At 44.7% G+C, this 24,191-nt stretch overlaps 1 protein-coding gene across 1 annotated transcript in view; it reads left to right on the forward strand.

The window, feature by feature from the left end:
- The window catches only part of RNASEH2A (ribonuclease H2 subunit A), an 80,282-nt gene that overhangs the window by 36,292 nt on the left and 19,799 nt on the right, over positions 1-24,191 (forward strand). Inside the window, exons 3-7 of the mRNA XM_069231858.1 lie at positions 1,464-1,590; positions 2,955-3,042; positions 3,375-3,512; positions 19,384-19,471; positions 21,709-21,832. Of these exons, the coding sequence (XP_069087959.1) occupies positions 1,464-1,590; positions 2,955-3,042; positions 3,375-3,512; positions 19,384-19,471; positions 21,709-21,832 (565 nt within the window). The remainder of the gene's footprint in view (positions 1-1,463; positions 1,591-2,954; positions 3,043-3,374; positions 3,513-19,383; positions 19,472-21,708; positions 21,833-24,191) is intronic.

Here is a 24,191-nt window from a genome sequence, read left to right on the forward strand (position 1 = left end):
CTACTAGTGCAGGGTTCCTGCACCCTGCCCTCTAGGCTGAGAGGACCTACCATAGGGGTGACTTATAGTGACCTGGTGTAGTGGCCTGTAGTGAAAACAGGTGCATGCACCTGTTTCACGCAGGCTGCAATGGCAGGTCTGCAGAACCCTTTACATGGGCTCCCTATGGGTGGCAGAATAACTGCTGCAGCCCATAGGGATCGGCTGGAGCCCCAGTGCCCTGGGTACCTAGGTACCATATACTAGGGCCTTACCTGGGGGGACCAATATGCCAATTATGGGAACTAAAAGGTACATTTTACAGGAGAGAGCACAAATACTGGGGTCCTGGTTACTGGATCCCAGTAGACACAGTCAAACACACTGACAACAGGCAGAAAATGGGGGTAACCATGCCAAGAAAGAGGGTAGTTTCCTACACTAACAAATTGCCTGTGGTGCCTAACAAAAGGGGGTTTTGCATTTGCAAAATGGCCCAAAATAGCAATTTGCACCATTTGCGAGTGCAAAATTGTTTCGTTCATTTGGCCCTTTTTGTTCTTTCATGTTGTCCATATTTGTCATTGCTAGAAATGGCAGGACTACAAGCAACTTCTTTCTTCTTATATGTTTGCGTTCTGAGAGGTTACATGAAGTGGTGGTGTACTGGTACATCACCATTTACAAAGTTTGTTCTGGATAGTATAAAGTTACATGCTTAAACCTTGGCATTCCCATATTTTAAGGTGGCATAGCCGGCCTTTCATTAACATGGCAGGAAATTACATCTTGTCCAAAATAAGGGATGGCAGCAAAGGATACAACTCTATTGGGGATAAAATCTTGCACCGCCCCTGAGTGGTTGGGCACTGTAAGTGAATGGGCCAGGTGCAATGTTCAGTTGTCCTGCTAGGGTTTTACCATTGTTCACCATTAAGTAAAACATTAGATTCCATGATTCATGTACAAGTCTCTAGGTGGTGGGGGGAGCAAATTGGATGGCTGTGCATTGGCTAAAAATGTCTCTTGCCTAAATATTGATCTGCAGTTCTTTTCGCACACTGTGGCCAGGTGTTCCAGATAATGCCATTGGACAAGTGTTCTATCTTGAAAGCTGAAACCCTCTTGCCACACTGTCATGATACATAAATATTATCTCCATGTGCCTACTTATCTCTGGAGATCAACTTAAACTTTGAACAATATACATCTGAAGAGAAATATTTACTTTAAAATAGAGCTGTGCGAAAGAGCAGAGTTTGTGCTTCTGTAGTGAATGTAGAGCCTTATGAGGCTCCAGATTGCGAGCTATTCCAGATTACATTTCTGCCACCATTCCTATAGCTAGAAATGTCCAAAAATGAACAAAGACATAATCTAGCGTTTGTGAAAGCAGGAATCCTTGCAGGCGCATGTTGCACATTCTTCAGAGCCCTTCTGAGAGCATTGTTTTTGTTTCTGTTCTCTCACTTTCTCTCCAATAGACTCAAAGACCCTGACAGAAGCTGAAAGGGAGCGTCTGTTTGAGAAACTTGACAGTGCCAAGGATTATGTGGGCTGGGCCCTGCAAGTTCTCTCTCCCAACACCATCTCTACAAGCATGCAGCAGAGGTATAACCAGTGGTGTGCTTTACCTGGTGATTAATTTCCACTCCATAATCCAAACACATGGAGCTAGAGTACCGGTTGTGCACATTTAGTGCGGGTGGGAGAACTTTGTAACAAGAAACAAAGTAACATATGGATCCTTTTCATGGTTTGTGACCATACCTTGCCTGTACCTTCCTTACACATTTAACACTACTGCTGTTGAAACCAGGCACTATAGGGTCTCAAACCCTGAAGTGTAAGATTGAGGTAGCCACAGCTTAATTCTACTCCCCACCGGTATTAATTATTTATGAATGTACTTCAGGGTTCAGATCCATGCAAGTTTGTCAAGATAACCAGTGACTTTGTAAATGCTTTCCCTCTAGATTAGTTGTATACAGGCATGGATCCTGCTCATCGAGAGCTTGAGAACCATGGTTTATGGACATCCCACTTCTTGCACCCTTTATTCCTGTATTATACGACAATGTAACCCTTATAATAAGGGCTAATTTGTGGTTTTCTTCTTTGCAAGTAGCAAAATGCCCTTTCTTTGCGCAAACACGTAGACGTCAGCTGAAGTTACATTGATGCTTAGTTGGGTCGGTGTGGGACAGATTAAGGCTACCCTAGACAAGTGTATCACATATACCAGAGCTCCTGTCACAGTCAATCTTGGGTCTTTCTACATTGATAACCCCTTATGCTCTCCTATTATGTGGACCAGAACAAACTACTTTTTGTCAGCCAGGCTTTATATCCTTAGATGTGGCATGGTTGGACATGGACCACAGTTCTGGTATAAAAGCCAATGAGGAGCGTATAAGGGGTGAAAGTTTCAAAGAGTAGCAAACGACCAACAATTTAGAAAAAACGGGCCTGTGAAACCCCAGTTAAGCTCCTCTTCTAAAATCCAGTCTACTGAAGCTGTTGGCTCATCTCTCTCTTTTCTTTATAGCATGTATGTTCCTTGTGCATCCCCAACATTTGCATTACAGCTCTTAGACTGCACTCCCTATTCCTCACATTCATCCCTTTGCTTTTCCACCTGGCGTTCCTGTTATGTTTCTGGACCATATGCTTTTCACAACTATTTGCCCTTTTCTTTTTATATAATTTTTTTTTCTTTACCGCTCCTTAGTTTCTTGCTCAACACCCAATTAACTCTTAATGACTTAATTGCTCTTTCATTGAAGTGGCTGGATAGGATACAATCAATTTGTACTTTTAGATACATGTAAAATTGACTTTCTAAGGTCAAGAAATAGTTTATCAAATTTCTATAGGACAGACTGTAGAAAATGGGATTGTGCTGCTTGAGGCTTATGCATACTGTTAATATGTGCCAACTGTGTCATTTCTTTTCCCCTTTTCCCTATGTGCAGGGCAAAGTACAATCTCAATGCCATATCTCACGATACAGCTATTGGGCTGATCCAGTTCGCACTGGACTCTGGAGTAAATTTAAAGGAGGTAAGAGATGCCCTCTGACACCCTAAAAGTTTAGGAAGTAGTGCGACAGCCTCTGGGTTTAGTGTGTGCTGAGGGTTAGAGCTGTGCCTTATAGAGCTGACAATAAGATTAGTGTTTTATGTACAACACTTATCAACAAAGGGTGGGGTCTACTTCTTGATCTGAAGAGCCTTGGGCTAAAAATGTTGTGTACTGCATTACAGTCTTCAATTACAGTATTTATCGTTGAAATCCATGTTTTCAATTAAGAATTCACTTAATCTAGTGGTTTGCAAGTAATTGCTATAGTCCAGCTGCTGCACTAGTTAGTCTATGTTCACCTACCTTTTCAGGTGTTTGTCGACACAGTGGGCCCAGCGGAGAAGTATGAGGAGAAACTGAAGAGCAGATTTCCAGAGTTGGAGGTGACTGTCAGGCCGAAGGCTGATTCGCTATTCCCCGTGGTCAGTGCTGCCAGTATCTGTGCTAAGGTGAGCTTCCCCTGCACCCCTTCACTTTTCTGTTTGCGCATTTACTTCAGCCTCTAGCTCACATTTAACAGTGCTTATACGTTTATGACAACCTTCATGCCGTTCCTACATGACATTATTTGTCAAAAATGTATCTTGGTTCAGGCAGAATGCACACTTCTGAGCATGTACGATACTTGTGTTTTAGCACCAGCATGTAGTTGTTTGTGTTCCTGTTGAAAAATGTATGCAGCCTTCCATTTTAGAATGTTCCAGTTGGCGTTGGAACAAGGCTAATTTGCATACGGTTGGTGATTGTAATGGCAAAGCGAGCAGAAAATCAGTTATCCAGTATTGGATCTTTCATATTCACATGCTTGAATCGCTCCCATTGTCGATGTGGAAGTCCACTGTATCCTAAAAAGCAGTACATAGCAATAACCAAACTGACCATAGAGTTTGTAATGCAAAACAGGCCCAAATTTGACAGGTTGTCCATGTCATTATATAAGATGGACCAAACTTGAATCACAGCCAATCAGATGACAGCACCCTCTGGAACACTCCCAAGAGAAGCTCCCTTCCTCAGATTTTCACCGCACCTTGAGTGTGAAGGGAGTCTCATTGAGCTCTGCTCAGTTATTTCCACAGTTTATTCTTCAGAGAAGGTTTGGATTTTCTTATTTCCAAAAATTATGTCTGATTCTAAAGGCCTCTTTCGTCCCTGCAAGACCTGTGGGGAAAAAGGGAGTTCATGTGGACGATCCACATAAAAACTGTATTTATTACCTTCATCCCACTCATAAGGCAAAGGACTGTAAGATCTCTGGAGGTACAAACAAGGGTCTTGGACATGACATATGACAGAGACATGCTTTTTGGCAAGCATATAGATGAGGCTGTTCTTGCCATTAAAACAGACACTGATACCGCTAAGTCCCTTGGTTCTTTACAATATAGGAACCTGCCTTTCTGAGGGGCAAGGGGGGCGTGGTTCTTCCTCATAGAGAGGATCATATTTCTGTTTGCAACAGTTTCACCCATACCAACAATACAGAGCGTCACAATTGTTTAGGCAACCAAAGATGGGTGGTTTCTCCAGACAGGGTGCCCGTTGAAAATCTTCTCATCAGCCCCGAGACACAGGTCGTAAACAATGACCCTGCAGTAGTACCAGCTACTCTCCTATCCCAACACCAGGTAGGAGCGAACATAACTAGATATCTACGCAATTGGAAGTCTGACACCTCGGACCAGTGGGTTTTGGACATCATGGCTTACGGCCACACCCTAGAATTCACTGTCCGGCCACCAACCACCCCCCGAAAGGGGCACATTCCCCCTCATCTTCACTTATTGAAAAAGGAAGTCCAGCTGATGCTTCTCAAGGGAGCAATAGAAGAAGTTCCTATGGCTCAGAGAGGCAGAGGATTGTATTCCTGTTTTTTTTCCTTGTGCGAAAGAAATAAGGGGAATGGAGACCTATTCTGGACCTTCGGCATCTCAACAAGTACCTTCGCAAACAAACTTTCAGAATGATCACTCTTTCAGACGTATTGAACCTCCTGAACAGCGGAGACTATGACATTTCTGGACCTGGAGTACGCTTATTTTCATATCCCCATCCATCACAAGCATCGCAGATACCTCCGTTTCACAGTGGCTGGTACTCACTATCCGTTCCGGGTCCTAACCTTCGGACTCGGATCAGCTCCACGCATATTCACCAAGTGTCTGGCACCAGAAGCAGCTGCTCTCAGGCAGCAGGGTCACCATTCCCATATCTGGAAGACTGGCTCCTCAAGGCACCCACCAAACAACAAACTGTAGCAGCAACAACAGCTTGTATTGCACTTTTCAAAAAACTGGGTCGCACACTCAATGTCAAAATAATCCTGTACAACGCCCACTCGGAGGATGATTTTTCTCGGAGTGATTCTGGACATGGAGATGAACAAAGCTTTCCTTATGTAAGATCATCAGCATCATCTAACATCCCTGACTCAAACAATATCAAAAAGGTTTTTCAGTGAGGTCGTACAAGTTGCTCATGGGTATGATATCTTCCACCATCAATCTGGTGCCACATGGGTGTCTCAAAATTAGACAGTTACAAGAAGAATTGCAGGGTCAGTGGAACCAACCACAAGGTTTGTTCGAAGATCGCAGTCTGGTAACACCAAAAATAAGGGCATTAGGTTGGTGGACTTGCCAGTCTGATCTTTCTCAAGGTCTCACGTTCATTCCATTAGTCCCACAATTTTTATTATTACCACAGACGCTTCCATGGAAGGTTGGGGAGGACATGTCCTCAAGATCTCCAAGTTCAGAGAAAATGGTCAGATCGCCAAAGGCTTATGCACATCAACAGCCTAGAACTCAAAGCTATTTTCTTCACATTGCAAGCGTTCCTTCGGAGGATAGAAGGTTCTCGAGTGCTGGTACGGACAGACAACAAAACCAGCATGTATTTATATAAACAAACTGAGGCACGAAGTCTTTAATACTTTCACAAGAAGCCCAGGAACTATGGGACTGGCTTACAAGGCACATTTCTCTGACAGCCGAGCATGTTCCAGGACGCTAGCGGATGCGTTCAGCAGAACCCACAACGATTGTCATGTATGGGAGCTGAATCAAGTTCAGCTAGACAACATTTTTGCGACATGGGGCAAGCCAGCCCTAGATTATTCACAATGAACAACAATACCAAATGCCGATTTTCCGCAAGTCGGTATCCCTTACCAAGGTCTTGGGGGGGGAATGCCCTTTTGATGTGATGGTCCGAGATCTTTGCTTACACTTTTCCCCCATCCCATTGATCCCCAGGGTTATAGCCAAGATGAAGAGGGAACCCTGTCGCCTAATACTAATCGCTCCCAAATGGCCCCGGCAATGCTGGTACACGGAGCTTCTTCAGGATAACGGAAACTGCACCAATACACCTCCATCCAGTCCCAACGCTGCTTTCAGTGCGTCGGGGGCAGATTCTTCATCCGGATCCGATGTCACTACACTTGCACACATGCCTCCTGCATTCCGTATCGACTCAAATGGAAGAGGTTCTGTTGTTGGTGTCAGCGGCACAACCTACACCCTTATGAGGCTTCTCCAGAGCAGATTCTACCATACCCGCTGCTATTGGCAAAATCTGGGCTTATGCACAGTTAAGGTTCATCTGGCAGCAATTTTGACATACAGGTGTTCTTCGGATGCAGCCTCTCTTTGCTCGTCATATCTGATTAAGCAGTTTATAAGGGGTCTACTCAAAGTTTTTCTCCAGTAACGTTGCCTCCACCGGAATGGCAACTTAATGTGGTGCTCTCTCAACTAATGAAGCCTCTGTTCGAACCCGTACATAAAACGGATCTTAAATTCCTCACTTGGAAGGTAGCCTTTCTTCTAGCGATCACTTCCACAGAAGGGTCAGTGAAATTCAAGCCTTCACAGTACAGCAACCTTTTCTGCGTTTCACGAACAATTTTGGCATTCTCAAAACCAATCCGAAGTTCATTCCTAAAGTTCCTTCTCAATTTCATCTGAATCAGCCAGTTATTCTCGGAACGTATTTTCCTAATCCGACGTCTCCTGCGGAAAAGTCCCTCCACACATTGGATGTGAAGAGATGTCTTAAGTTTTATCTCCAGCTAAGACTTTTCGCAAATATGATCAATTTACTTTCCTATGGACCTGGGCGTCTGGGTTCCTCCGTGACCAAGGCAGCGATAGCTAGATGGATATTGGCAACTATTAAATTTTGCCACTCTGCAGCAGGGAAACCCCTACAAAGGCGACCTAGGGTGCGTTCCTCAAGAGCAGTTTCAACCTCTACAGCTCTGTTTGCTGGGGTGTTGCTGGATCAAAAATGCCGTGCTGCTACCCACTCCTTTGCGAAGCACTATTGCCTATAGGCTACCCATAAGACAGATGTGGCCGTGGGGCAAACAGTTCTCAGTCACCTGTTCCAGTAAAGGCGAGCCTCTTGGTAATGTTGTATTTTATTTTTCTGTTGTTGTTGTCTGACTTTTCTCTTCAAATTCGTCGTCTATGCTTTCACCATAGTCTTGATATCATTTGTATGCTTACTTACCTCTATTTAAAAAAAAAAAAAGAGAGAGAGAAGAGGGTTTATATGTATAAGTATATCAGGAGTAAGAGAGAAAGGGAAAATACAATGTTGTTCATTCCCTCCACCCATGTTAATGTTATTGTTCTGCTTGTTACTCTGATTCAAGCATGTGAATCTATGAAAGATCCAATACTAGATAAGACATTAGTTACTTACCTGTAACTGCAGTTATCCAGTATTGGTATCTTTCATAGATTCACACGCCCTTGGAGGCTCCTTTTTTACTTACTCTGGTTATATTCTTCACTCATGCTGAAAATCTGAGGAAGGGAGCTTCTCTTGGTAGTGTTGTCGCCTGATTGGCAGTGATTCAAGTTTGGTCCATCTTATATAATGACATGGACAACCTGTCAAATTTGGGCCTGTTTTGCATTACAAACTCTGGTTAGTTTGGTTATTGCTATGTACTGCTTTTTAGGATACCATGGGGCTCCAACGTCGACGACGGGAGAGATTCAAGCATGTGAATCTATGAAAGATACCAACACTGGGTAACTGCAGTTAGAGGTAAATAACTAATTTCTTATATGGATGGACCCTTCTGATTGGTTTGGGAATTAGGCTCATTTGCACGTTTTCCCATCTGCAGGGGCACAGTGAGGTAACCTGATGGACTGCAATCCACCTTAGAGTAATCATCATTTTAAAGAGTAAGGGCTTCATTCGGTCATCAGATGTAGATCTTATTAGCCTATCACAGCGGAGCAAGACTCAGCTCTGGTTGAATTAATTGTATTTTTTGTTTTTTACTTGTATGCAGACATTGAACTGGGCGTTAAATTCAAATGGGGGATTAGGGTGCAAGGGGGTGATGCGAATTTCTGGGATCATGCAGCACAATCGGTTCGGGAATGAGGTGTAGAACCTAGGTCTACTGAGAATGCAGGTATCAATTAAGTCACTTGACCAGATTGAGTAGAAACCTGCTGCCCTTTGTAATAAAATCTGAGCTTGCTTCCTCCAGGAATAGCCTTTAATCCATGTCTTTGTGTTCTTTTAAAAGCACATTCACAGTTTGGAACACAAAAATGATTTAATAACATCCCAAAGATGTACAGGTAGCCAGCCCAATGTTTGGGAGCTGAGAAGGAGCTCTCTCGAGGTTAGGATTTCTCAATGCGAGGATCTACTAGAACGTGGCTGGTGAGAGCTCTAGGAAGCTGACTCTTTATATGATATATCAAAATGAGATCTATTGTGCAAAGAGTCCAGGGGTTCCCTGGACAGGGGCTTTCTCTAGCAATCCCAAAGTGATCTTTTAGGGGGGTAGTGTGATCGAGCAGCCTTCGGCTTATCAGTGAAGAGTGTGAAACATCTTCAAATACACACAGTCAATAAATGACACAACTCAAGAAGGAGATCCACACCTATTTACAAAAATAACATGTATCTTTACATATATTTTGGCACCAGAATCAATTTAATCAGGTAAGTATGTTTTGCAAGAATAATCTTTACAGTTTTGAAATGTCAACACTTAGTGCTGTTTTTGGAGGCTTCAATGTTATCCTATGGAGGAAAAAACAAAGATGGCAATCGGGTACAGTACAGCGACTTACGGGAGCAATCTCCTGGACTTAAGGTGAGTATTGGGCAAGGGTCAGGAGCACACCAACAGGTCACACCGAGTGGCACTGGGGCAGCCAGGAGCAAAGGATACTATGGCATTGGGTGCCCAGTGTTAGTCAATAGGGTTTGGTCCTGTTGAAAAGATGCTGCTTGTGAGGATGGGGGAGTCCAGTCCTGAAGAACCAACAGATGGGTGCAAGTCTTGAGATGCTCGGTGATGGAGGGAAACCTTCAGTCCTCGTCTCTACAGGCCATGGGAGATGGGTGCAGATGTGTCCTGAGGCATTGTGTTTTCGCCACAGGGAGCACTCTCAGTTGAGAGGGTCTGCGGTCGGAGGCTATAGGCAGTGTCGGTGAGGCCACAAAGGGCAAGTCCAAGGTGGGCTTTGTCTCTGGAGGGCTGGGAGACCCCATTGGCACTGTTGGTCCATTTTCACTCTGGCTAGCAGCAGTGGTGCTTTCCATTGTCGGGTTTTCTGTGGTTTGGAGTCCTCACAGTTGTCTGGTAGTGCCTCCAAGATGCAGGGAAGCAGCTCCTCTTCTCCATGGGAGTTCCTAGGTCTTTGTTGAACGCAGGCAGCAGCAGCATGCAGGAGGAGTCGACTTTCGCACAAATTGGCGGAAACAGCAGACAGGCCAGCAATGCCAGGGCCTAGTCAGGTGCTTCGTCCTCTGGCTTTGCTTTTGCGGCTCTTGGGTGTCCTTCTTTATAGGTGTAGGAAAGTGCCTCTTTCGACATAGTCACCACACACTCACACACTTTTTGCCTGATTTCCGGTGCAATTTCAACTGAAAGTGCACTGGGCCCCCTCTAGAAAGATCCCCAGTGCCAGATTTATTTCCCTAAAACTGCCCAGTCGTTTTTCCCAACCCGCAAACCTTTAGCTATCGCTATAATTTCCTGTTAAATGTACCCCTGGTACCTAGGCCATGGGATAATAAAGGAAGGCCCCTGAGGGCTGCAGCACGAATTGTGCCACTCTCACGGACCCCCTTACTAAGTGCACACAGTGCTGCTTTCCCGGTCTGCGTGTCTTGGTGCAGATCTAAAATGAAAACATGATATGGCACACAGGCGGTTTGCCCTGTCCCCATTCCAGTGCATGCAATATAGGTAAGTCACCCCTCAAGCAGACCTTCCAGTCTTATAGGCAGGGTGCATTATATTACATGTGAGGGGATACCTGCATTAGCAGATATGCTCCTATGTATTTGTCAATTCTCAGACGTAGTAAGTGAACAGTGAAGCCATTTTAAGTACATGTGCTGGGCACTGGTCAGTACGAGTTCCCCAGCTACATGATGGCTTCACTTGTGTGAGGTGTGCCCACTTCATGCCACGGGGTCATGGCCAAGATGGCAAACTCTTAAATCAGCAACTCCGGGCCTGGACCTCCAAATATTTAAAAAAACTCTGGCAGAATCTGCAATGCTCTGCGTCCCCAGTGCTACATAAGGTGGCTGAGAATACCAGGAAACCGAAAAATGCAATAGGACGCCCGGCTCACATACTGGGAACCAGGAGCATATCCACATGGGTCGCGCTGCGGCGGAGTAAAGACCGCGCTGCTGCGGACGTCCTGAGCCAGGAATCCAGTGGGCCCTGTTGACCGCAGGGGTGGCGGAGGAAACCGAACCTGAACAGTTCGGGCGGGCGTGCGGCGCAGAGGTGAGCTTGTCACTTCATAAACTCCTGTGTGTGAAAACCTGTAAATAGAGCTCGACAAAAGCCTCACAACAGTCTATAGCCCGGTATGGGTACTTACAGCGGCCTTCCTGTTGCCAGCTCCATAAATGGCCTACCTCCACCGAGAGTTGCCTAGGCCCAACTCTCCTGACAACTTGGATTTCAAATTCACACCATACCTATTTGACTATATCGTAACATACCTTAAAATCCTGGTACCTGAGTACATGCATCAGGCCTCCTGTTGCCTGGCAATACCATTCAATTAGACTGTGCTATTACCGCCTGGTAGAGACGCCGCCACTCCTCGGACTTTGCATTGCCACGGGGAAGTCACAATGGGACATACGAAAACCAAAATACCAGGCCGAGAAACTATCTCACTGTCCTACTCCTTCTTCGGATTGTTCTTCAATGGCGCAGCCCTGTGATATGATACCACCTACTGACCAGACAATCCCTGTGGATAAACTGGATCTCATCTTACAGGAGATTTGAGAATCTAGAGCCACAATGGAAATGCAATTTGGCACCTTCACCGCAGAGATGGATGGATGGATGAATGGATAGATATATGTGTGTGTATATATGTGTGTGTATATGTGTATGTGTATATAAATCTCTATCATAAAAACGCCGTAAATTGACTGACCGGGTCCAAGCAACGGAAAAGACATTAGCGACCCTGTGCTGTGAACATGACCTGGCAGGCAAAAGCCCTACGATGTTACGCAAGGGGATGGGACCTCGTTGGCGTCTGGTGCAGCTGTAATGCTGGCATGAGAGAATACTCATTTTACTCCCACTCACATGTATTACACTCCTTTCATGACCGATTTCTTCGCACCTCCACCCTTCAATCCCAGATACCCCATGCCACATATGTGCGCAAGACAATATCTGATCATAGTCCAAACAAAAAATTAAGAGGGCCTATAAAGTGGGAGGTTATAAAAGAGAAGAGAAAAAGGACTGTTCCTGTACACAGTACTCCCATATAAATCACAAAAACAATGAATGCACAGTTCCACAAAAAAGAAAGATCAAGTCCCAGTCTGGGAAGGATCAACGGGTCCCTGTGGGTATCCTAAAACAGGAACAAGAGCCCTCACTCACCGTTAGGTGACATGCTTCATCATTGGGCTTTGCTCCTCGTCAGGCCGGCGCTGCAATGCCTGACTGGCCCCTTGAGGGGGCTCTTTACCAGAGATCTTTTAATAAAGGTATTTGCCGATGGGTGAGTGCAGTTATGTGGGATTGGTGAATAATACTGTTAAAATTGAGTAGAGGGAACAATAGGAGAATTAATTAGGAAAATGTTCCTCTGTCCAGATAAAAAAAAAAAAATAGGTAAGGGGTAAATCAGAATAATGTATTTTAGCCTATTTAATAAGAGTGTCTGGTGGCTTCAAACCCTATAAACTTGGGATTTGAAAAGGGCAGGATTGGAAATCCCTATACTGCCGAAATGAAAATGGTCAACATGTGTCTCGCTCAAATCAACAAAGATAGAAGGGCGATTCGTCAGGACCAAAAAAACATACCTAATCCTCACTTGTGTAGTAAATTAAATAGAACATATATGGCAGGAATCCTCCTCGTATTAAAGGATGGGCCCTATAGGGATGGCGTCGGGCTTATGTCGTCCAATCAGTATGAAAACTTTTCATGAAGTTCTACCGGTCCAGCACACCTACCCCAGCTCTGCGCTCCCTTTTCATACTGATTGGACCACATAAGCCCAATGCCATTCGTATGGGGCCAAGTCCAGGCTCAGATTCCTACATGGCGACTACAGCCAACACTGCTGGAAGACGCAGTGTACTGTGACACATAAATAGCAGCCATTACCACATATTTTGCAGAGAACACTAATACTGCTTCTTCTCCATTGATTAACTGGGAGGCCTTTAAGACTGTAATACACAGTCTCTCCATAAAGACGCTGGTGGGAGTCAGAGGTGAGATTTTTCGCGACCTCACACAGCTAGGGCAGACTAGGCCCCTTAGAACACAAAGCTGTAGATCATCCAGATTAGGCTTCTCAACTCCAAGAAACACGAATATCATACGCCGAACTACTAGAACGTCTGTCTCATTGACCGTAGAGAGTATCTTGATAAAATGCATACAGAGGCGGATCGTTCCGGTAATCTTCTAGCCCGTTTAATCAAACCTGCACAGTCACCTACCCCGATTCTCCACATAAATACCCCGAAACATGGTCCAGTATATGGCCAGTTAGAAATTAACCTAGCATTTCAGGCATATCATACACTGCTATATACAGCGCCCTCTGTGAATGACCCAGAAGCTACAACTGCCTATCTTGTCCGACTAATACCCTCCCAGGTAACACCCCTGGAACATAAACTCCTAGAGGCACCCATAACCACAAACTAGATATGTGGTGTCATAAAGGATTTAGCTTGCAATAAAACACCTGCACGGACGGTCTACCGGCGTAATTTTATTCACGTACTCTCTGCGCCTTTGGCCCCACACCTCATTAAATTATATAATGACTTTTTAGAAAAAGGTATCCTTCCTCAATCAACCCAGGAGGCATTAGTGACCTCCCTCCTAAAACCGGGAAGGGACTCCACAGAGATGTCCTCCTATAGGCCTCTCTCACTTTTGAACATTGAATATAAGATCCTTTGTAAAGTACTGGCAGGCCGATTACTTCCTTTGCTTCCACATTTATTACCTGCTGACCCGTGTGACTTTGTGCCCCTGAGAAACACCTCAGATTATTTTGTGTCATGGATGCTTTCCATAACCTTAACCCATATGCTGGCTGCCTCTCCTTAGACATTAAACAGGCCTTTGACTCTCTCAGCTGGGATCTCATGTTAGCAGCCCTTTCTGCCTACAGCATACCCCATATATATATCTGCTGGGTAAAACTACTTTAATCGAATCCCACAGCCAGAGCCAGGACTGGTGCTTGTATTTTAGCCCCGTACCGGATAACACAAGGCACTGGACAAGGATTTCCTCTATCCCCCTTACTGTTCATCTTAGCAGTGGAACCATTGGCCCAATGATTTCGCCAACGTGCTGGGAAATATACGTGGATAGATCGCTCCACCCTATATCTCTATATGCGGATGACATGATCCTTACTTCAGAGACATGCGGTGTCCCCTTGAGGAGGCAGCACAGCTAATGACCACATTTGGTGACCTATCAGGTTTGTGGAAAATGCTAATAAATCCTATGCTTTTTCCTTTAGTGACCTGTTTGATACTCCTCAGATCACATTTGGACCAGTGCAGATCCAGCTTGCCCCACAATTGTTTCAATATTTGGGGGTGCAAGTGTACCATAGTCTAGACGATCTCCTACATGGCAATCTAGGTTGCCCAACAACATCACTACATTCATAAATAACCTTCTGGAAGAGACTGCCCTTGACCATAGTATGCCGGTTGGCATTGTCCAAAATGGTCCTGCTACCCCAGTTATCATACAATTTTTGTAAATTTACAAATCTTAATACCACCACGCATATTTGCAGTGCTTAATACACTATTAACGGGCCTCATTTGGAGCACGGGGCAGCATAGAATTGGCCTAGCTAAACTACACTTACCATCTGATAAGGGAGGGATGGGAGCACCAGACCTGAAATCCTATTGTATAGCCAGTCAACTACAATGGCTGGCATATTGGTTGGCGGGCCATAACTTAGAGGAAACTGGATATAATCCCCACATGCTGCAAAATGGAAGATTACACACACTATTCTGTCTGGGCTCCTCACTTTTTCCAGATGGCCCTTTATTGCTGAAAGTTGAACTCTCATATTGGAAGCTTGCCATGAAATGCACGTATTCACCCACCCCATACTGTCCCCATATACCGCTGTGTGGTCTCCCTATTTCCCTAGGTATCCTCACAAATGCTGCGTCCCTGGAATCGAGAGACCGAGTTGACTCTAGGATCCCTATTCACAGACTGAGTATTAATGCCACACTGTTGGAAAATGGGTTATTGGTAAGGGCAGGGTAAGTACCTACACCTAGCAATAGGCCACTAACCTCCACTTGGGTCCAGTTAGGTCTCAGTAAATTAAACCCAACTCAACCCTTGGTAGCTTGTCAACGAGCGACAAGGCTTAACTTAGGCTACAAAGCGTAAAGCATTCAAATATCACAAAACAGTAATTAAATAGAACACAGGAAACAGTTTAAAAATCCCAAATCAATTTATAAAAAATAGATTATATTTTTATCTTTAAAATGACACCAAAACAAATAAAATCCGATAAGGGGAATCGGCGATATGAATTTTTTAAAGCAGTAATGCTTTCTAGCGCATAGAAGCAACTAGCGCTCAAAGGGTTAAAAAGGTCACACTGGAAAGGAACAAAGTCCAGAGTTCAGGCCACCCATGAGGTAACACTGTCACACTTACTTTCAGAAGTGTTTGATTCAGGAAAGTGGTCCACAGCACCAGCCAAGGGTTCAGAGGCTCTGGTGTGCCTCTGGGGGTCTGGGACTACAACTCCCACAATGCACCTCTTCAACTTATGGAGTTGCTCCAAAAGTCTCAACTTCTGGATCTTCTTCCAGAGGTCCTTTTTGTGTCCTTGAAGTGTCCACAACTTGATCCAAGGTTCCAGAAGCTCTTAGTTGCTCCTTGGGAGTTGGGACTACAATTCCCAGAACGCACCTGGTCAGAATCCTCAAATGGCCAATGGATGCTGGTCAGCTGGGCTCTGCTTGCAGGACTTGATGCAGGGGACTCTGGGCAGCTCCTTTGTACCTGTAGCAAACAGGGAGTCCCTTCTTGAAGCAGTAGAAGACAGGCAAAGTCCTTTTAGTGATGAAGCCCAAGTGTGCAGCTGGTGCAGTACTCCAGAGTGCAGTGTCCAGGTGCAGGTCAGGGGTCCAGCAGGGCAGTCCTTCTCCTGTAGTTCTTACTTGTTGGAATCTGATAGGGCTCTGAGGTGTTGGTGCAGGTCTGCAAGTTTTATCCCTGCTCCTGGATGAAAAACAGGGGGGGTCCTGGTTCTCCAAGCAGGTGCAGGATCCTCCCCCCTGTGATCACCACTTCCTGGGAAGTGTGGCAAAAATCAATCCCAGGGAGCAACATTCCTCAAAAATCCATCATGGCTGAAAGTGATTTTTTGAGGTTACACCTGGCTGAGCCCACCCACTGGTGTGGCTAAAAATCCTAAACACACCCCTCTCCTGCCCTCTCCTAATCTAATCAAGGGGGCACCTAATTGTCTGGGTTTGCAGGATGTGAGGGTGTTGCTGGGTTTCTCCAGATGTCCTTCTCTGCCTTTTAAGACGAGTCTGGCAGCCCTCCCCCTTCCTGCTTCACCATCTGCTAAGGGGAGATCGCCTCCCCCAGGCGCACATCTCTTTGTGAGGAACCAGGCCACTTCACACCTCATCAAGCAGCCTGGCCAGGCTGCCAGAGGATGGCCAATAAGAGCACAGCAGCAAAAACACTGCAGGGCTGAAGTTGGCAACTTTTCAGGTAAAGTTTAAAACTCTTTACCTGAACAAGTTATATTAAATCCCACAACTGGAAGTTGTGGGATTTATTATAACAATTAATTTGATACCAAACTTCTGGTATCTGTTGCTTAAGGGGATTTTTAAAATTAAAATAAAGTCTCCCCATTGTAGCCTATGGAGGCCATTCACTACAATGAGGGGAAAAACAAATTTGGCTGTTTTACCTCACCAGGGCTTATAAAACTATTTTTATAAGGTCCCTGCTTATAGTTACATGGCACCCAGCCCTAGGGGCACATAGGGCACACCTTAGGGGTGACTTATATGTAAAAATAAGGTAGTTTAAGACTTTGGAACTACTTTTAATTCCAAAGTCGAATTTGCATGTAACTTTAATTTAAAAGCAGCCAGCAAGGCAGGCCTGCCCTTAAAATGACACTGGGCACCTCAGCAGCGCACTATGGGTGCACTACCTATGCTGGGGTCCCTAAACCTACATGCCCTACCATATACTAGGGACTTATAGGTAGGTTGACTTAGCCAATTGTAATTAGTCTAATTTGCATACTGAGGTTACACAGAGCACAGGCCCTGGGACTGGTTAGCAATACCCAGGGCACCATCAGAGTCAGAAAAACACGAGCAAAAAGTGGAGAATGGGGGCAAAAAGTTAGGGGGGCTCTGCAACCAGCCCTGTTCTCTCACACACACCTTGAATTTACACAAATGCATGGGATGCCAAATACTCTACTTTTTTTATTTATTCATTTTTTTAAACACATGGTAGTATAATTGGCTATATACGCCGATATTGGGCCCCAGACAGAAACATGCCTGAAACGCGCAAACTCCTGTAGGCACTACACACTATGGGACACGGAAGATGCCTGATCAAATGGTTATCTAGAGGACTTAGGACACGTGGGAACTCTACTATACTCCCTAAGGAATAGATGGTAGCTTGACATCCACAGGGCACCCACAGACGAAGAATGTTCCTTCCTCTTACGACATCCAAAACGGATCTCCCGAAATACACGCTTTAAATTTATTCAATTTTCAATATTCCACAGAGCCTACCTCACGCCACATAGACTGAATTTAATCTTCACATTGGCCTCAGCTTCTTGCCCACGGTGCCGTATGCCAGATCTAATCCATATGCTATGGTCATGCCCACTCCTGGTGTCTTACTGGACTGAAATTGGAGTGACATTAGCAAGTCTGACAGGAAGGATTAACTGGCATACTCTGGCACATTGCATATTGGGCTTGTATCCCAGGCCCAAATCAGCTGATGTGGCCTCCCGTTTCGCGGACATGGTGCTCTTACTGGCCAAAAGGTTCATGACATCTTACTTGAAATCTTCTAGACTCCCATCGATACACCAATGGAGGGAGGAAGTAAAACAGTTGGGATTGGCGGAAAGTGCTGCAATCCGCTGTGGCGCATATGAGTCACTACAAAAAGCCGATAGCTCTAGAATGGGACACTTTGCTAGAAAACTTAACCTACAAGACAGCAACGACAATAGCACTCACTAGGACATCATAAAGCCTCTCCATTGGTTCTAAACCTTTACCACTAATCCACTTTACCTGTGATGTATGGACTGGTGGATGACATACTTGTGCCCGGGCCAGGACGCCAGGTAGCATTCTTTGACTGCCTCGTAATCACTAGATTCTACACTGATGGATCATTTAACATGCCAGTCTGGTTCCCCACAACTCTTTGGTTCTACACACAATAGTATTGCTGATGCTTCTGAAATAGACACTTATGTATGTTAGCCGCTGGGCGGGAGGGTGGCTGTGTTAATGGGTTTACTATTATGATTGCATAAAATAATTTTTCCTTTCTGTCTCTTTTAGATAATGCAGTGCAATTTTCTTTCTTAGGACATTGTCAAGACGAGCTACGTCTCTCTTCTCACATGTTTCACTACAAGCTAAATATTATATTGTAACTGAAAAATGTAAAATGCAATAAGGTTTGTATAAAAAAAAAAAATTATGAAAAAACCACATTGGGTCCCTAGCGCTGTGTTGGCAGGCTACACCTGGCCGCCCATGTGCCACTGAGGGTGCAAGCTTGGTGCTGCATTGTGGTCCCCAAACCACCCTCCCCCTTCCCCCCCCCCCCCACTCCCCTCCCACACCCCTGTACTTACCTGAACTGAAGGAGATCGACTCCTGGTCCCACTTTACTCACCTGTAAGCAGCTAATCAGCAAATACCCCTGTCCCAATTGGATAGCATAGGGTGCCTAACACTGTGTTGGCTATCTGCACCCGGCTGCCCCTGTGCCACTGAGGGTGTAAGTTTGGTGTTACCTTACGACACCCCTCCCAAGGCGCACCACCCCCGTCTGCCCCCCAGTCTAGCCTCAAACCGTGGGGACCAACCTCTGACACCGCTTGCTGGACAGTTGTCAGGGCACTCATGATCGTATAATTGAAGGTTAGTAATTATTAGAATCTTCAGTGTGGAGTAACACCATAGAGAGTTCATATATTATTTATTTCTTGACATACAAAGTCCACCTTGATACAAGAAAAGCGTCCTTGAATTTCAATAATGTATACAGCACACAAAGCCAACACGTGTTTCGTCTTATGAGAATGTATTCTCACAGACTTCATCAGGGCTTAAATCAAGTATGTCTTATATGAAACCTACTCATTTCCAAGCATTATCTAGTAGAATCTTAATTAAGTGTATATAGTCCTACATTAAGTCATCTAATTAAGGAATCTTCTTGTATTCCCTATCAACCAGAAAGTCTAAAAATCCAAAGGAGAACTCCGTGGTGCGAATGTATCCACGGCGTTCCCAGTATCTGAAAGTCTAATCGTTCCAACGAATACAAGAAGATTCCTTAAAGTTTTCTGTGGGTGGCAATGGTTTTTCTCCACAAAGCTGCAGGTCTGCAAAATGTATTATTTCCTGCTGTTTGTGAAAAGCGGCCCTTTGTGTGCCTTTGCTACGGACTGCTGCTGTTTCATGTGTCGCCTGCCTGATTTTTAGGTTGCTCGAGACCAGGCTGTGAAGGGATGGAAGTTCTTGGAAGATCTAGGGGATGTCGGCTTGGAATATGGCTCCGGATACCCGAACGGTAAGCATATGGATGGTTTGTATTGGATCGGGGCAGGGCAAGAGATTAAAGTGTTCTCTGGTGGGTTCCAGCTTGGACCAGACATGGCAGTGGGGGAGGGAGGGAGCAGTATAACGATAACTGCGTGGTTGTCCGTTTGTCAACATACCCCATATCTTGATGATGAGCAGGTGAGCTGGGATTTCCAGCCCACAGTCAGGACCAGTTTGTTAGTATTGTGGGATTTTAACCACGCCCATATCACGCCCATCACTTTCCCTTGTTGGTGTGCTTGCTTTTCAAAAATAATTTTGTAATCATTGATAAATGCTTTACGTTTGCCCTTCTTTGGGGAGGTTTCGTTACCGTCTTGCAGGCTGGCACTGTTACATGGATATTTGCATGATTTCTTATATGTTTGACTTTGAGCGAACTTCCTTTTCTTTTTGGGTCTCTCTTCCGCGCTTATGCTCACAGTGGCCATGGCGCTTTGAATCAGCTCGCTTTTGTCAACTGTTTTGCTCTTCATTTTCAATTTGAGGCAAGAAAACTCCAGTTAGGAATTTACAGCACCAATAGCTCTCACTGGAGCGAGTACGAGTCTATTTGCATTCCAAATGCTTGTCTCAGTTTATTGTGACATTTGGATAGCGGTTGGGTAGCGTTCAACCCTCAAATCTGCCCATTTTGTCGCAGACCGGAAAGTGCATGCGTTGTCGAAAATGTGTATTTTGATACGGTGTGCTCTACGAGGAAAGAGTTTTGAACTTTAACTGACAAGTACCGGCATGCTGAATAAAACGATTTTCTGATAGCAATTGTTGTGATAGCGAACCTTTTGAGAGCAATTGTTTTATTGTGAACCAGGCCGTCTCCTATTTCCGAAGATGCATTTAATGGGTTGTTTGTCTCTTTTTGATCGATTTTTAATTTTGCTTCAGTTAAATAAAAAAATAACAATTACGCTTCTTACACGTTTGTTAAATCCATTATACTACAGTTAAAATACATTTGCAACGTAGACATCTTAAAAATAAAGATTTTCTAGTCATTAACATCCCTCCCATGCTTTAGGGCAGGGTGTGCACGGCAAATTTTCCTTTCAAATGCCCCGCCCTCCGAAGCTCTAGCAGCCAAAAGTGCAGGTGCTTTACTTTTATGACACATTTATTAGAATCCTAAAGAATAAAGCTGTCTAACATTGCTCGTAAAACTATAAAAATGTTGAGTCCGGCAAAAATGTTTGATTACTTATCACCCCGGGGTGCTTGTCCTTTGCAGGCCTGTATTGGCGGAATTGTCTGCTCCCTGCAAAATAAAGAAATTTTAAATAAATGAATTTCAGAGCTGGTCAGCATTTGTGTTGCATTATGTTCTGCGACAGTGAGACCGGGACAGTAGGTGGCGCTATTGCCTTCTTTTTCACTCGAACTGAACGCTACTAGTCCTTGTCTGGCTTGTAGATGGCGAATTATCTCCTCTAAAGTGTATGTCACCAAGTTTTGTAATTGTGAATTAACAGGACGAATACATGAAATTGTGCTATCTACCATATTTTAACGACCAGAGGTAGGGGGTTGATTGTCAGATTTGTTTTCTTGTTATCCATTTTAAAATAGGGTACTTGCGATTTTAATTCATTCACGATAAACTGCTTCGCGGCAACATGTTATTTTCAGTAGTCCCCTGGGCATGGCCATTAGGCGGGGGCATGACTCCTGTCTTTCATAAGACAGGAGTCATTTCAATGGGGATTGTGAGTCAAAAAATGGTGCAAGTCCGGTTAGAGTCATGATTTTTTACTTTAACCTGACTTGCACCATTTTTGACTCTCAACCCCCATTCTTCCCTATGTTGCCTGGTTAGTCGTCTTCTACTTTTTTTTTTTTTTTATTTTTTTTTAATTTATTTTTTTACTCTAATCAGGCCGCAGCGCCGGCTAACGTCAGTCTATAAATATAGCGCCTGCCTGGCGCGTTGGAATGGCGTTAGCTGGCGGTACATTTTTTTGACGCAAACTGGTGCTGGTTTGCGTAAAAAAGTATAAATATGGGCCATAGTACTATTTCGTAAAAGTGCTCAATTACCAGATTTCATAATTAAAATGTTGAATGTTGTTAGTCTTGTAGGTTGATGCGTAAGAAGTCCAAAACTATAAATTTTCTTATACGGTCTTGTCCTTGCTTTCCAGTGGTACTACAGGGGTTTATGAAATTCCCTAATTCCAATTTTCTTAAAGTTCTTTTTATCCCCTTCAGACCCCAAGACCAAAGATTGGCTGGCCAAGGTACTGGACCCTGTCTTCGGCTACCCGCAGTTTGTGCGCTTCAGCTGGAGTACTGCTCAGACCATATTGGACAGCAGAGCAGTTCCCGTACACTGGTAAGTGAGGACCATCACATGGCCTTTCCATAGTTGAGTGAGCAAGCCGCTGTACTTGATTGCTTACCTCATTTTCCATGAGAAATATCGCCTTTGTTACATCAGAATAGAACGGGTGCTTTGTTTGGACTTTATCCTTATTGTCACCCATCACCACCTCTGTATCTTGTTCACCCTATGAAGTGTGTGTTTGAGTTAGTGGATGGGAAGGTCTAAACTGGTGTTCGGTGCAGAACAGACTATTCCAAGCCCCTCTCTTTTTACCTCCGGGTGTTCTGTATAGTGATCACAAGCGGTCTCACGTCGGGGGTAGATTTCCCTGTTTGAGATCTCAAGTTGTCCACTGAGGTACGAGTAATTCTGCCCATCAAGAGATCTCGAACTGCCCAGGGCGGTGTGGATAATTCACCCAGTGGTAAACATTGCTCCCCCCCCCCCCCCCAAATCACTGAATAACTTCCTTCTTTGCATCACAATCTTTTTTACATCTTTCCTGGAGTCATAGATAAATACAATCCTTGCCCACTCCCCGGTCCATCCAATTTCCATTCAGTTACATGCACTCCAACTTGTAATTTTCTTTTGTTTCTCAGCTGCACAGCTGTTAATGTTAAGTGTGTGTGTGTATATGTGTGTGTGTGTGTATATATATATATATATATATATATATATATATATATATACACACACACAAATATATCATTAATTTATATAATCAATGTATCTTTCTAATGTATCTAATAAAAGTATCTGGTGAATCTATCTACCCTTTCTGTTAGAGCCCATGTTTTAGAGATTGCATAAGTGGCCTGATACCCACTTAGGTCTTATGAGTGGATGGTTCTATCCTCACTACATGGCTAACTTTAGCAGATATACTTTTATAATAGCAGAGCCTTGTGTGCTGTGCACCAATACCGGAATAGAATGTGGATTTGAGTTAGCTGAAGGTGCATTGGCAGCGTTGTACTGGGATAGCAGGGGGAGCTGCCAGGGGTCTGTAGACAAGCACTGGGATAGCGTACAGTACTGCAGGTTTGGCAGAGCTCCGAGTGGGTTCCTAACATGGAGTGGCACTTGGTGTGACAGGTAAGGATCCCTTTGCACTTGCAGAGTGGTTCCATAATAGTGCGTTTATAGGGTGTGTTGGAGGTTAGAAATTGAGTGCACTTACTTAGCAGGATGCCAGTCCCAGTACTGGAATAGCCAGGGTGCAGCTGGTCAACTTTAGGTTCTTTGATGTATCGTTATTTTGGGTTGAAATATCTGTGGCTGTTGGAAGCAGGGGATAAGATGCCCCACGTTTGGTGTCTTATAGCTGTGTTAGCTCTCTTGTGACAGCTAGAGATGCCTTACATTGCTCCATCTTGATCGGCCAGGCTTCCACCTACCACCCTGGAAAGCCACGCTGACTTCCACGTTGCATTTGTCTTTTCTGCACGTCCATAACCTTGGAACTTTGGCTCGCCGCCCTGTGCCGGGAAGAAATGCGGATACACTTTTGTAACAACAGTTGCCTCGTGGAACAAGGGGCTGCTCTTTGGCCGAGGCCATCCTCGCGCCTTTTGTTTCACTTGTTTAGAGGACATTTGTAGGAACAAGGGCTTCTTCACAGCAGTGGAAACCCCCGAGCCGCGGCCCTCGGCTTCTGCGACCTTGTCTACCGAACTTGCAGATAAAGTTGTACCAGATCCCACACTTCTCCGATGTGGGCCACGGACGCCTTCCCCAATTCCAACAACCGCCCCCCCGCCTCCCTCCCCCGCCTGAAATACCCCTTAAGGGATGAACTAGCAATCGAAGAGTTACACCACTCTTGTCATCACTACAGTGCTCTCTGTTCAAGCACACTGGCTGACTCATTGCGCCTGCCAGAGTCGCAACATTTCAGCCCAAAATAAGCCTTGCAGCTATTTTTTTCTTACTTTTATATAAACGACTATCTTTTCTCTCTTTAAAATTCTAAACACTTACTGGTCAGGCACAAAAGCCCTTGTTACCAGGGCTGCGTCATATTTTGTACAAGGAAGGACACTTCTTCAGATGTAGGCAGTTTCCTTGGAATCCACTACAAGAGACATCCAAACTAAAATGTTCTTTTTCATGGCGGGTGGCTAGATCTGTCATCGACTTGAGTTCATACACAAGCTCTTCATTATACACGCAAAACCTCCCCTCCTGGGGGCCCGGTGTTATCTGCGGTGTCAGTGAATGAGAACCTTTCTTATTTCCCTTTCTTGTGTTGTAAGCTTTGTAGGGGAAAACATGACACTACCTGGCCAGTTTTTTTGCGGCACAATCCAGCGGCGCTGTTAATTTCTCTAGTTCTTAGAATGGGCCTCCAGTTGCTGCATGAAGT

Source organism: Pleurodeles waltl, chromosome 4_2 (genome assembly GCF_031143425.1).
Source record: "Pleurodeles waltl isolate 20211129_DDA chromosome 4_2, aPleWal1.hap1.20221129, whole genome shotgun sequence".
NCBI lineage: Eukaryota > Metazoa > Chordata > Amphibia > Caudata > Salamandridae > Pleurodeles > Pleurodeles waltl.